Raw genomic sequence first — 15,406 nt, 5'->3', positions numbered from 1 at the left:
TTGAAACTTGAAATTCCCGCAACATTAATTTATGAAATGAAGTTGGCAAGCTGAAATTTACTTCGCGGACTACATGGTGGTTTCAAATGGTTTCGAAGCTTCCAGCTACTTTTAGGAAATTTCAATTTTCCAAAAAAACGCCATACAACCTTTCAAAAAGTCGCTGGAGGCTCCAAAACGACTTGAAATCCACCAGCAGTCAACTTCGTAGCGTATTGAAATTAGTTTGCAGAATGAATTTCGACTCTCCATCACAGTTTGATGGAAATTTCAAGTTTCAAAAATCTACTGGAGGCTCCAGTAATTTTCAAAAAAGTAGCTGGAGGCTTCAGTAAATTTCAAAAAGTCGCTGGAGGCTCCAAAACGACTTGAAATTCACCTGCAGTACTTCCTAGCGTATTGAATTTACTTTTTAGAATAAATTTCAGCTTTACAAGTCCAATTTGATGGAATTTTGTGGGAATTTCGAGTTTCAAAAATCTGCTGGAGGCTCCAGAACTGCTCAAAACGGGTTGAAACCGTTTCCAATCGATTTGGCATGTCGAAAATAGGGTATATCACAAATTTCAGCTTTCTTGGTAAAGGTAAAATTTTGATTTTTTCCCTCATTTTTGGCCTGAATTGGATTTTCAAAAATTCACCAAAAATCGAAAAACGCACTTCAGCACTTGAAATTTTGACAGGTGATAAATTTTTGCATAATCTTTCGATCTACCTGTGTAAGTCCCATCTTGAAACGCAGAATCTGCGATTTCGGATGGCCGCCATTTTGTAAGTAAGACCAACTTTTTTTTGGGCAAGTTTGCTTTAAAATGTTCCTTAGGATGCCCCCTTTAAGAAAGAACTTGTCCCAGAGGATCGGTGGGGGGGGGGTGCAATTACTTCTATTGTCATATGCCGGACTATCTACCTGGAGGAAAAAGAATTGTCTTTTTAAAGTCACATTTTTTTATGCATCAGTATTGCTACAAATAACTCCCTAAAATCCTCCCCCGTCTTGCAAGATACATAGGTTGTCCTTGCCTCACTCTTCCATTTATTTTTAGTCCCAAGTCGGCGAACATATTGAAGGCAATAATGTCCAATTTCTGCGTCAAAAATTCTTCTAATTATAATGTAATCTCCTTTCCAAGAAAAAAGTTCCCGCTATCCCCCAAGCATTATTAGCCTCCTCCTATACAAACTACAAAGCCTTTGGAAATGAAAAAAAAAAAAATCAAAAAAAGAATAATAAGTACTTGGGAAGGAAATTTTACATGCAAAGTAATATTATTTTGTGCGATCTAGATAATTTTTTTTTAATTTACGAGTGTTCTCGCCTTATGAGGATTAATGACGCTGGTGTAATTTAAATTTTATTCAATGAAGTTCGAATAGAGTATAAAGAAAAAGTAATTTTGAGATTTGAATATGAAGATGAACTGAATTATCTCATGGTTAAAAGTCGAGGAGATGTTACTTAGATACTCGATATATACATAGGTATGTTTGGCTGAAGATTTTCAAGTTTCCCTCGCGGGAGAGAAATGAGAGACTCCTCCCCCCTCACAGAGAAAATTTTTTTCCATCGTATCTTCCTAGTTTTGTCGAGTTCAGAAAATGTTCTGAGAAATATTTTTTATGCGGAAGGTTGATTTCATTATATTTTATTCGCGATTGTATCGAACTTGATGACATGAACAATAATTGAACATGTTTGAAGAAATCTGAGTACATTCACGAACTGCTATAGCTATGTTTATGCTAACGTAGTACATAGCTACCTACATATATCAAGAGTGCAAGATAATGACCAAGTAAATTTTTTTCGAAAATTCTCATTTCAGATATTCCATCGAATTTCATCTCGTAAACTGATTCAAGCTGAATCTTCTTGACAATGGAAGACGTCGCTGGGAATTTGGACCTCGATAATTCATCGGAAAAACTGTTCGTTTTCTACGAATCCGTATCAACGTTACAAGATATAGCCAGTCATACGGTGGCTCTGCAGTTATGGAACCATTTCCTCAATCGGGCAAAATGCGGAAAATTACAACCGGAATCGTACGTTGACTTCATGAGGACGGTTTTTAATCTGGATTTAGACTACGAAACGGAATCAAAAAAATTGGCAGAATTATTGAAAACACCTCGGTGTATTGAAAACATGCTGAAAAAATCCCTGACGAACATTTGTAACGAAACTAAAGGATGGACCAACGACTTCAAAAGCAATATCTTCTCGGGTAAAATGTCCAAATATTGTCCCAGTAATTTGGATCCGAATCTCATCGTTTGGCATCAAAATAGTAAAATAGATGGCAACAGAAGCGCTTCGAAGATGTTAATCTACGGGAAATTAAACGCGGAGCAGAAATTCATTCTGATGTGCGCATATGGTATGGCTGAAGAATTGGAAAGATTTCCCATGAACTCGCTATCGGAGTTTTTTCACTTGCTGGGGATTTTTGATTCGAAAATCGCGTATTGGATATGTAAACATCGGTGCGATTTGCACGAGATATGGCTGAAAATGCCAGAAATGATTTCTCACGGAGATACTTCGATCAATGTCATTATGGCCAATAAGCATGCCAACCGACCATTCTTAGACGCTTTCGAGTATTTTTGGAATCGTTTGAGTGAAGACGAGCAATTATCCGTTGCTGTTGAAATTCCACCTGAATGGTGGAAACTTCAAAAAATCATACTATCGACAATGTCTCCCTTTCAACAACGTCAGCTTGTCGATCGAATTCCTCTCGAGTTGATGACGAGTTTTTGCATCGATTGCGGTATGCTCGATAATGTGTTTATAATTTGGACCCGCGTTAAAGATCGAATCACGGAGCAGCAATTTGTACAATTTCTAAATATGGTATTTCGTCGTGCTATCAGATTTCCAGAAGTTATATTCGTAAATCACAATCAGGCGGTATATACTGAAAAATTGATGAATATGTTGAACAACGTTTGGGATACAGCTTCAGATCGTCTCAAGAGACACATTGCCGGAAACGATCCAGACATTATACTCAGTTCTTTCATGGTGTGCAGTAAAGTTCCGTCGCCCAATATTTACAGACTTGTCATGAAATTTTTGCCATTGGTGAACGAACAAACGAGAAAACAAAGGATTTTCTTGATCACTGAGGGTAGCGTAGCTTGGACACAGGACATCGACTTCTTGAACTTATGTTTACCAAAAGAAGCCGATCAGTTGCAGCTTAAGAATCAGATTATGGAGTCGGACAGTATGGTACGTTATTGCGCAAACAGATTATACTATCTGGATTTCGATGATGTGATCAACACGGTGGCGTTTTTTTCACAAAATGCTCGTGACAGTGGCGAATTCTTCAAGAAGTTATTGGAGTCCGACGCACTTGTTCCGCAAACGTTCATCCTGGATTACGAAAATTGGAATAAGTTGAGTAATTTTATCGACGCAGTTTTTACCAACTACAATTTGTCAACCATCGAGCTAAAGAAACAACTAGTTTCCTGTTTTTCGGCTGATGTCGTTCATTTTTATAACGACGAGGAAGGAAATCTCAACGCATTGGTTAAAATAACCGAACAAGTTTTTTCGTCCGAAGAGATGAAAACTTTTAAGCAAACAATGTTGGAACATTTCCAAAAAATGATCTCATCGCCTGACGATTGGTCTTGTTTTAGAGAAGTGTGCTACAACACCTTGGTAACCTGGTGTTCGGATGATGAAAACCAAATTATTGATTTCAAGAGTATTGTTCCGATTGATGCATTTTTCGATGAAATTTTCCGTACCATTTGTTCTGAAGGCGATATAAATCCCAAATATAGGCTAAGAGAGCTGGACCAGTATTTGCGCTACTTCTGCTCCAGTTATAAAGAAATTCAACTGTTGAAAATACGTAAATATTACGACCGGGATCGGTATTGGATTGGCGAAGTTAATCGAACATGGCCTGACGAAAGAATTCAAAACGCGATTTCAGACTGGTTTTGTAGTATTCTGACGGAGTTGGACTTTCCAGATTTCTTCCCGTATTAGGAGCAAAGAAGATGTACTCGTAGTTGGTGTTACTTTAAGTGATTTTTAAAAAAACTTTTTCGAATTAATATGTATTACGATAAAGGTAAAGCTACCTTACTTAAGTAGTTATATCGATTTTTTTCTTATTACATAATTATTTTTACATGGAATCAAAAATTAATCGATTTATCGATTTCCTTTTCATATACGTACTCGTATCTTTCTTTTACGTTTTATTTTCATTAAACGTTTTGTCATTCTGTACGTGTTACGACTTTTGCTTTAATTTCATGACATGGCCTGCAAAAATGTTTCAGTCTATATTCTTTTACTACACTATTCAACTGTGTTACATGTTTCAAAATCAGATGTCGCCAAATTTATTTAATTTTAGTGCAAAATGTTGAAATAGTCGGAAAAAAAAGTATCTTCATTATAGATCGCTTGGTCCTTATTTTTGTATTCTTTTGTATAAAATTTTTGTCATTTTTTTAACATTCATTTTCTCCACAGCTGATTGCTTTAATAAAAAATATCGCTGAAAATTTTATCCTCTCCACTGAAATTCAAGTTTGGCCCGAACTACTCTTCTTATCTGGAGGAAAAAGAATTGTATTTTCAAATTCACATTTTGCACCCTAAAATCCTTTCACGTCATGCAAGCTGGGTTGCCCTTACCACACCCTCCCGTAGAATTCGAGTCTCTCCTCCTCTGATCAGAAAAATTATACATACGAATGAAACACAATAACACATAGACAGAAAGTAGGTGAACATTAAATTATGTCCAATTTCTGCGTCAAAATTCTTCTAATTAATCTCCTTTCCAAGGAAAAATTTCCCACTATCTCACGAGCAATATTAGCCTCCTCCTATACAAAGTCTTTAAAAACGAAGAAAACCAAAAACTGAAATAGATAATTACTCGTAGGTACTTGGACGAAAGTCGACCACAATTTTTCTGAACTTTTCTATTTCTTGAAAGAATTTTTCAATATTTTTCTACTGCGTTTGCATCGTACCGAAGTATCAGAATGTAGTGCGTGTGCATTTTTTTTTTTTTTTTTGTTGATATTTCAGCTTATAATTAAACGATTTACTTCATATCGCATCGTCTAAAAATTGAACAATGACCAATAGGTCACTGTCACTGATGATTTGTTGAAAATTTCGCCTGCAGGAAAGGTCATTGCAACCTTTCAAGCAATCGAAACTATTTTTCTATTTTCATTTTATTCTTTTCACCGAATACAATATTTTCTCAAAATCTTCGAATAGGTTGGTTTTACGTGATGGCGATGGTGATAATTGTAATTTCATCTGATGAAGCTTGAAATGGTGGGAAATGAAATTAATGTTGAGCTTTTAATTATTATGAATTATGGTTGAAATTCGAGTAGGGCGAGTCAGCATAAAATATGAACAACACTATGCATAGACTTACTTCTTCGATAAATGTCTGGCTGAAGGTTTTTTTAAATATGAATTTCGAAGTTGCATGCGTTGAAAATAAGTTGGGTAGACTGGAACAATTTTTTTATTAGCAAGAACCTCAAAGGTGAAAATTAAATCAACAATTTAAATGATAGAATTATATTTTTGACATCTGCTTACTTGAAAAAATCTCAATTCGTTATTTCGATTTTTTATGCCTAAAAATCTGGTTTTGCCCACTCATTGAGATAATCCTGGTCTCGCCACTATGAAGAGGGGGAGGGGGAGGTGTCGAGTAGAAAGCATTCTGAAAATTTGGTTGAAAAGAGGTAGTGATTTTTTCAATCAAAAATCCGTTAGATATGTACCTACTACGAAGTTATTTGGGAGGCGAGGGGGTTCGATTGAAAATTTGCCGATTGATATGGGAAAGAAATTACCTACTAATTTCACCGATCATGTTCAATATGATTTATAACAATTTTCATTTTCTGCTTTGGATTTTCGGCGGCCCGCTGCAACTATAACCTTTCAAGCAATCAGAAGTATTTTTCTATTATTATTTTATTCTTTTCACCGAATACAATATTTTCTCAAAATCTTCGAATGGGTTGGTTTTACATGGTGAGGCTGATAGTTGTAATTTCATCTAATGAAGCTTAAATGGCGGGGAAAAAATTAATGTTGAGCTTTTAATTATACCTATGAATTATGGTTAAAATTCGAGTAGGGCGAGTCAGCATAGAATTGAAGGGCGGTTTTCCAAAAAGCGATAAGTCAAAAATTATGATTTCGAGATAAATGATGTTTTTAGTGCCCATTCCAAGGCGCAATGCACTTGGAGTATGCCACCTATCCTGCATGTTGTATTGGATCTACCTCAACAGGTACGTGTTGGTTTTGTGGTGTAACTCAAGTTTGCAGCGCTTCTGCGGCAGAAAAAGTAAACTGACTTATCGCTTTTTGGAAAAACGATTTTTCATGTTTTCATTTATATGATAGAACCAGTGTTGCAAATCGATGTAAGTCAACTCTAATTCACAATACAAAAGTATATGACCAAAAAAATTGATTACAAAAAATTTTACCTGTATTTTAAACAAAAATTAAGTACCTATTACAACACTATATATTGAAAAAAAAGATTTTTGATTTTAAAAAAATCTTACCACTATTTTGGCAATAAATTTACGAAAAAAAAATTTTTGATTGAAAAAAAAAATGTTTACCTCCATTTTGGCGATAAAATTGACAAAAATTAAGTATTTATCTACAGCACTATCATTTAAAAAAAATTTATCTGCATTTTGGCAATAAAATAAAAACGAAAATATAGTACATATTACAGTACTACCTATTAAAAAAACCATATTGGCAGCTCTATTTTGGCTATAAAAGTAACGAAAACGAAGTAATTATGACTTATCGCGTTTTGGAAAAACGATTGCAATCCCCAACTTACGGAAAAGCTGGATTGTGCGTAGATAAATAGGTATTGTGGGTAGGTTAGGCATTAAATAGGTGAGATACGACCTATAGAACACAATGGCGTGAAAAACTCAATTTTCAAAAAAACTGACTTATCCACTTTTGGAAAACCGCCCTTCAATTATAATATGAACAACTATAGTCCGGCATATGACAATAGGAGTAATCCGATCCTCCCGGGACAACTTTTTTCTAAAAGGGGAACATCCTAAGGAACATTTTAAAGCAAAGTTGCCAAAAAAAAAGTTGGCCTTACTTACAAAATGGCGGCCATTTTGATTGACAGGTCAGCCGAAATCGCTGATTTTGCGTTTTAACATAGGACTTGCACGAACTTTTTCAAACTTTACAAAGGTAGATCGAAAGATCATGCAAAAATTTATCACCTGTCAAAATTTCAAAAGCTAAAGTGCGTTTTTCGATTTTTGGTGAATTTTTGAAAATCGAATTTAGGCCAAAAATGAGGGGAAAAATCAAAATTTTATCAAATTGACCAAGAAAGCTGAAATTTGGGATATACCCTATTTACGACATGCCAAATCGATTGGAAACGGTTCCAACCCGTTTTGAGCAATTCTAGAGCCTCCAGCAAATCTTTGAAACACGAAATTCCCACAAAATTCCATCAAATTGGAGTTGTAACGCTAAAGTTTATTCTAAAAACTAATTTCAATACGCTACGAAGTACTGCAGGTGAATTTCAAGTCGTTTTGGAGCCTCCGGCGACTTTTTGAAAATTCCTGAAACCTCCAGCAGATTTTTGAAACTTCGAATTTTCACAAAATTTTATCAAAATGGAGATGGAAGGCTAAAATTTACTCTACACTCCAATTTTAACACCCTCTGAAGACGACTTCAGGTGGGTTCAAGTAATTTTAGGGCCTCCAGCGACTTTTTTGAAAATTACTGGAGCCTCCAGCAGATTTTTTCAACTTGAAATTTCCCCAACATTAATTTATCAAATGGAGTTGGCAAGCTGAAATTTACTTCGCAGACTACATGGTGGTTTCAAATGGTTTTGAAGCTTCCAGCTACTTTTAGGAAATTTCAATTTTCCAAAAAAACGTCATACAACCTTTCAAAAAGTTGCTGCAGGCTCCAAAACGACTTGAAATTCACCAGCAGTCAACTTCGTAGCGTATTGAAATTAGTTTGCAGAATGAATTTCAACTCTCCATCTTGGTTTGATAAAATTTTGGGGAAATTTCAAGATTCAAAAATCTACTGGAGACTCCAGTAATTTTCAAAAAAGTTGTTGGAGACTCTAAAATGACTTGAAATCCACCAGAAGTCGTTTTCAGGGTGTGTTAAAATTGCGGTGTAGAGTTTTCAGCTTTCCATCTCTATTTGATGAAATTTTGTGAAAATTTAAAGTTTCAAAAATCTGCTGGAGGTTTCAGGAATTTTCAAAAAGTCGCTGGAGGCTCCAAAACGACTTGAAATTCACCTGCAGTACTTCGTAGCGTATTGAAATTAGTTTTTAGAATAAATTTTAGCTTTACAACTCCAATTTGATGGAATTTTGTGGAATTTCAAGTTTCAAAAATTTGCTGGAGGCTCCAGAATTGCTCAAAACGGGTTGGAACCGTTTCCAATCGATTTGGCATGTCGAAAATAGGGTATATCCCAAATTTCAGCTTTCTTGGTCAATTTGATAAAATTTTGATTTTCCCCTCATTTTTGGCCTAAATTCGATTTTCAAAAATTCACCAAAAATCGAAAAACGCACTTTAGCACTTGAAATTTTGACTGGTGATTAATTTTTGCATGATCTTTCTATCTACCTTTGTAAAGTTTGAAAAAGTTCGTGCACATCCTATGTTAAAACGCAAAATCTGCGATTTCGGCTGACCTGTCAATCAAAATGGCCGCCATTTTGTAAGTAAGGCCAACTTTTTTTTGGCAACTTTGCTTTAAAATGTTCCTTAGGATGTCCCCTTTAAGAAAAAAGTTGTCCCGGAGGATCGGCCGGGGGGGGGGTGCAATTACTCCTATTGTCATATGCCGGACTACTATGCATAGGCTTACTTATTCGGAAAATGTCTGGCTGAAGGTTTTTTAAAATATGAATTTCAAAGTTGTGTGCGTCAAAAAGAAATCGGGTAGACGGGAGCAATTATTTTTTTTACTATTTTTATTGAATTCCGTGGCTTTGGAAGGAATTTGAAAATTTCATTATGAAGGAAAACTTCGAATCTTCCGAAACGTGGTTAATGGTTATTGAGGATTTTTGTTACGATTACGAATGTCTAATGCTTAATGGTCCACAAAATAACGTATACTTACTGAAAGCTCTGCCCTGCTGACATGAAGCTTGCTTCGAGAGAAGAATGCGGCCACCCCCCTTTCGCTTCTTCTCGAAAAATGAAGTGTGATTTTTTTGCTCACATCCCTCAAAGGGTGGATTTGACTAGAAAATTAGTGTAGAACAAGAACTGTTCTTTTTCCCAAGCTGACTGCGGAAATTTAATTCATTTATATTTCACAATTTGCAATTGCATTGAACTTGATAATATGAGCATAATACCTACGTATATGTGAAAGAGTTTGTGTACGCGTGCACACTTACCTAGCTTTGTATAAATGTAAATTACACCTACTTAATACCACAAGTGCAAGATAACGTCTAAGTAGATTTTCTGTGGGAATTCTCGTTACAGATATTCCTGATTTAAGCTGAATATTCGTGACTATGGAAGTCGACGCTGCGGATGTGGACCTCGATAATTCATCAGAGAAGCTGTTCGTTTTCCACGAATCTGTATCAACATTGCAGCATATAGCCAGCCATACGGTGGCTGTGCAATTATGGAACCATTACCTCAGTCGTGCAAAATGCGGAAAAATACAAGAGGAATCGTCGAACTTTTTCAAGACAGTTTTCAATCTGGATGGCGACTATAGAGGAGAATCAAAAAAATTGGCAGAACTATTGAAAACACCTCAACGTATCGAAGAAATGTTGAAAAAATCCTTGGAAAAAATTGATCTCGAAACAAGTCGGTGGATAAATGATTTCAAATACAAGATCTTCACGGGTCAAATATTCAGATATTGTCCTCGTAATTTTGATTCGAGTCTCATCGTTTGGGGCCAAAATGGTAATATAGATGACAAGAGAAGCGCTTCGAAGATGATAATTTATGGAAAATTGAACGCGGAGCAGAAATTCGTTTTGATGTGCGCGTATGCTATGGCTGAAGAATTAGAACAATTTCCCATGAACTCGCTCCCGGAGTTTTTTCAGTGGCTGGGGATTTCTAATTTGAAAATCGCGTATTGGATTTCTTATCATAGACACGATTTGCGTGAAATTTGGCTTGAAAAGCCAGGTGTGAATTGTTGTGAAAATTCGATCAATGTCACTATGACCTTTGAGTATGGCTATCGTCATTTTGGCAGTTTAATTTTGCCGCATGTTTTCGAATATTTTTGGAATCGTTTTTGAGTGAAGCGGAGCAGCTAGCGTTTAGTCTTAAAATCCTGACTCAGTGGCATATGCAGTATAGAGAAATTCAGAAAATCATACTATCGAAGATGTCTCCCTTTCAACAACGTCAGCTAGTCGACCGAATTCCTCCCGCGATAATGGCGCCGTTTTGCAGTTGTTGCGATATGCCAGAAACTGCGTTTATAATTTGGACCCGCATCAAAGATCGAATCACGGAGCAGCAATTTGTACGATTTCTAGAAATGGTATTTTATCGTGCTATGTGTTCTGAAAAAAGTTTTGTAATGTTGACCAACGTTTGGGATACAGCTTCAGATCGTCTTAAGAGACATATTGCCGAAAACAATCCAGATATTATACTAGGTGCTTTCATTAGTTATAAAGAAGTTCCGTCGCCAAGTATTTACAGATTTGTTATGGAATTCTTGCCGTTAGTGAACAAACATACCAGAAAAGAAATTATTTTCTCGAAGACTAAGATTACCTTTGCTCGGGCGCAAGACATCGACTTCTTAAACTTATGTTTACCAGAAGAAGCCGATCAGTTGCGGCTTAAGAATCAGATTATGGAGTCGGACTGTATGGTACGTTATTGCGCAAAAACATTGAACTGTCTGGAATTCGATGATGTGATCAACACTATGGCTTTTTTCTCACAAAATACTCGCGACAGTGGCGAATTATTCATGAAGTTATTGGAGTCCGAAGAACTTGATGCGCAAACATTCATCCTGGATTACGAAAACTGGAATAAGTTGAGTAATTTTATCGATTCAGTTTTCACAAACTATGTGTCAATCATCCCAGAGCTAAAGAAACAAATAGTTTCCTGTTTTTCGGCTCATGTCGTTCATTGTTATAGCGACGAAGAAGAAAATCTCAACGTATTGGTTAAAATAACCGAACAAGTTTTTTCGTCCGAAGAGATGAAAACTTTCAAGCAAATAATGTCGGAACATTTCCAAAAAATGATCTCATCGCCTAAGGATTGGTTTTATTTTGAAGGAAAATGCTATAACGCCTTGGTGATGTGGTGTTCAGATGATGAAAGCCGAATTGTTGATTTCAAGAGTATTGTTCCGATTGATGCATTTTTCGATGAAATTTTCCGTTCTATTTGTTCTTCAGCCGATATCAATCCTGAATTAAAGCTAGAAGAGCTGGACCAGTATTTGCGCAACTTCTGCTCCAGTGATGAAGAAATTAAACTGTTGAAAATACGTAAATATTACGAACGGAATGGGTATTGGATTGGCGAAGTTAATCGAACTTTTCTTCATCGCAAAATTCAAGTTGCGGTTTCAGACTGGTTTTGTAGTAGTGAGAATGAGTTAGACTTTTCAACGGTGTAATACTTTTTTTCTTATTACATAATTATTTGTACGTGGCATTAAAAATTAGTTGATTTATTGGTTATTTTTTCATGCAGTTCTTTTTACAATTACGTTTCGTTTTCATTAAATCAGGGTGTCCACAAGACTGGAAAACCTGGAAAAGTCAGGGAATTTGGTTGGTCTGGAAAAGTCAGGAAAATGTCAGGGAATTTCGTAATTTTCACGCAAAATCCCTGGAATTTTTAAAAGATGATCAATTGTAAATTTTGGATAAGGACCTGTGATGCAAGAAAAACGTCATTTTTTACGTCTCGAAAGACACATTTTCAAAAGCTTTTGCCCTCGCTTCGCTCGGGCTTGTTTTCTTTTCTTTTTCAACGGCAAGATGACCATTTCTGGATAGTAAAAATCAAGTTCTGAAACCAAAAAATGAACTCACAAAAAAAACATCGTTTTTACAAGTATGCATCTCAAAATACAAATTTACAGGAGCTTTCGCCCTCGCTTGGGCTTGTTCTGTTTTCTTTGTCAAAATCAACTTCCTTCGAAAAAAACATAATTCAAATTCTAAAATTTTAAAAGTCAAAAAAAGCCAATGTACTTGTCTTCACATGAAAAAACCTCGTTTTTATGCCTCTCGAAATGCAAATTTTCAGAAGCTTTCGCTCGAGCCTGTTCTCGTTTCTTTTTTCAAAGTAACTTCTTTCAAAAAAACATCATTCCAATATTAAAATTTAAGAAATCAAAAAATGAACTCTTGCATTAAAAAACCTCGTTTTTAGGCATCTCGAAGTGAAAATTTTCAAAAGTTCTAGCCTTCGCTTCGCTCGGGCCAATTTGTTTCTCATTTTCAGATGAACAAATTTCATATTTTCTGGCCTCCAAAAATCCAAAAAACAAAAGAAAAATTTGTATAAGTCATATGAATATTGTATAAATTGGCCAAAATTGATACATATTTTATTTATTTATTTTTAATTTAAAAATAAAAAGTTAATAATCGAAGTTTGGCTGTTTCTATAGCCGAAAAAGTATCTAGTTCGAAGAGGAGCTTATGAAATAAAAATTACACCCCCCCCCCAATTCCTCTTCAATTAAAGTGTGGAGTAAGCATAGGTAGAAAATAAAAAAAAAATGTCTGGAAAAATGGAAAAATTGTTCTGGAAAACCTGGAAAAGTCAGGGAAAATCATTTCCAGAAATGAGTGGACACCCTGTATAAAAAATCTTTCATCATTCTGTACGTGCTACATTTCTTTCTTGAATTAAGCCCATACTTTTCCTAGCTACTATTCAATTATGTTACATGTTTTAAAATCAGATGTCAAATGTTGAAATAAGTCGAAAAAAGATACTGTGCATTATTGGTCGCTTTTGTGAAGAAAATTGTTGAGATTTTTTAAAATTTCTTTTCTCTAACGCTGGTGGCTTTTTAAAAAAATGCTCGAAAATTTTCTCTTCTCAACTGAAATTTAAGTTTGTGCCGGAAAGATTCCATCTAGAAGAAAAATGATTATCTTTTTAAATGCACATTTTTTTGTGCATCAATATTGCTACGAATAACTTCCTAAAATCCTCCCCGTCTCGCAAGCTGGGTTGCCCTTTACTTTGGGTCCCTCCCCCTCTCATCAGAAAAATCATACAAACGATGAAACACGTAGACAGAAAGTAGGCGAATACTTTGAAACAAATATAATGTCCAATTTCTGCGTCAAAATTATTTTAATTGGTCTCCTTTCCGAGGAAAAACTCCCCACTATCCCACAAGTAATTACAGGGTGTTCGCCAGGCAGTGAAAGTAGCGAAAAAGTAGTGATTTTTAGCAATTTTGTTCAAAAGGTAGTGAAAAATGAAAAAAAAGCAGAAAATCCGATTTTCCTCACAAGAGAAATTTTGTAGAAAATGGCTCATTTGTTGACTTTTTTAGAACTTGAATTACATATTTTTGAAAGCTTTTGCCCTCGCTTCTTTCGGGCTATTTGCTCTTTTTTCAATGTAAAAAGCCTGTTCAAATTCAAGAAATGTTCGAAGTTTCAATCAGAAAAATAATCCCTTACCTCCATAAAATTTTTTTTTACTTCTTAAAACATGAATTTTTGAAATATTTTTTGACCTTGCTTTATTCGGGCTCGTTTGCTTTTTTTTCAAGTTTGAATTAAAAAAAAAAAATAATCATTCAAGTTGTAAAATTTTGAAGCAAAAGTAATAAACTTCGTCATTCGTCACCCAATAAAACAAGGTTTTTATACCCCTCGAAATACTAATTTTCGATGACTTTTTCGAAAATTGGTATGTTTTTTTCCAAATGTTGTTCAAATTTTCCATTAATTTTTTTAAAAATTTTTCATTTTGAAAAAGTTCTTTATTCGCCCAATTATAAAATCAAAAATTGAAATGATAAAATTATATTCTCGAGTCTCGACATCGGCTTGCTTGAAAAAAATCTTGGGATGGTTGAAGACATTAGGAAAGCGAAAAATTTTAATGTAAAATTTTGCCAGTGTTTAAAAAATGTCCTGTCAAAGTCCTGCTTTTTTATTTTGAAATTTTGATGGATTGGACACCCTGAAAAATCATTGCTAAAAATGAAACAAATCCTGCATCATTCATATTTAAAAGAATTTTATTCTCGAAAATCGAAATAGTTGATCTGTTAATTTTTCGAGTTCGCTCATTTTGTATTTTCAACATGCACACATGAGAAGTTGTACCAACTTGAATAAAAGTAGCAATGGTTATAAAATCATTGAAGTTATTTCTAATTGATGAAAACGTGTACTTACTCCAAAGTGAAAAATTGCAACAAAAAAAAAATGGGAAATCGTTCTTGTGAGAAGGGGGGAGGGGTTAAAAATGATTTGGAATTCACTGGTTTTTTTGAAAGGTAGTGAAAAAATTAGTGAAAAGGTAGTGATTTTCGGCCAAAAAATTCCGGTAGACACCCTGAATTAGCCTCCTCCTATGTGTACAAATCTTTTAAAAAGTCGAGTAGTCGACCAAAATTTTTCTGAACTTTTCTATTTCTTGAAAGAATTTTTGGGAACAGCTACCATTTAAAGACAAAACCTTCCACATTTCTCCAACCCTTTGCGGAAAGTTCATTTCGAATGTACATATATATGTATCATCGTCTAAAAATTGAACAACGACCAATAGATGCAGAAAGTTCTGCCCTGCTGACATTAGGCTTGTTTCAAGAGAAAAATGAGACTGTTCCCCTTCCCTTCTCCCAATAAATGAAGTGTGAGTTTTGGCTAACATCTCTCAAAAGGTACATTTGGCGAGAAAATTAGTAGGTGGGTATTTTTCAAAAAAAAGGTCAATTTTGATGTGGATAATTTTGAAAAAAAAAAATAATTTTTTTGGAAAATTTCAAGTGGGAATCATTTGTCTAGGTGTCCCAGATCCCTTTTCTAGTGTTGGCATCAAATCAATCCCCCCTGTGGGCCCTGACACCCCCTTAAAACGACGATAATTAGCATTCGATCCTCATCGATGTGTAATATGTCGATTGATATGTTTTCGAGGTCGTAGAATTCGAATCTGGAGTTATTTTTTATGTAGAGGTGGAGGGTGAGGCGTGGGGAGGGGGAAAATGTCAAATTTTGCTTATATTATCGTGTAATATATCGATTACTATGTATTCGAGGTCGTAGAGTTCGAATCTGGAGTTATTTTTTTGGTAGGGTGGGGGGGTGAG

The 15,406-nt window shown here is 35.2% G+C and overlaps 1 protein-coding gene across 2 annotated transcripts in view; it reads left to right on the top strand.

The window, feature by feature from the left end:
* LOC135841121 (uncharacterized) overlaps positions 1-15,406 on the top strand; it is a 120,623-nt gene that overhangs the window by 84,075 nt on the left and 21,142 nt on the right. The window contains exon 3 of one of the 2 annotated variants that reach the window (XM_065357937.1): positions 9,583-11,756. The exons of the other annotated variant lie outside the window; for it this stretch is intronic. Coding sequence (XP_065214009.1) covers positions 10,421-11,725 — 1,305 coding nt within the window. The 5' untranslated portion in view covers positions 9,583-10,420 and the 3' untranslated portion in view covers positions 11,726-11,756. Of the gene's footprint in view, positions 1-9,582; positions 11,757-15,406 lie in introns of those variants that run through there. 2 annotated transcript variants of the gene reach the window in all.

Source organism: Planococcus citri, chromosome 3 (genome assembly GCF_950023065.1).
Source record: "Planococcus citri chromosome 3, ihPlaCitr1.1, whole genome shotgun sequence".
In the NCBI taxonomy this organism is placed as follows: domain Eukaryota; kingdom Metazoa; phylum Arthropoda; class Insecta; order Hemiptera; family Pseudococcidae; genus Planococcus; species Planococcus citri.
This window is presented reverse-complemented; position numbering and strand designations above follow the sequence as displayed.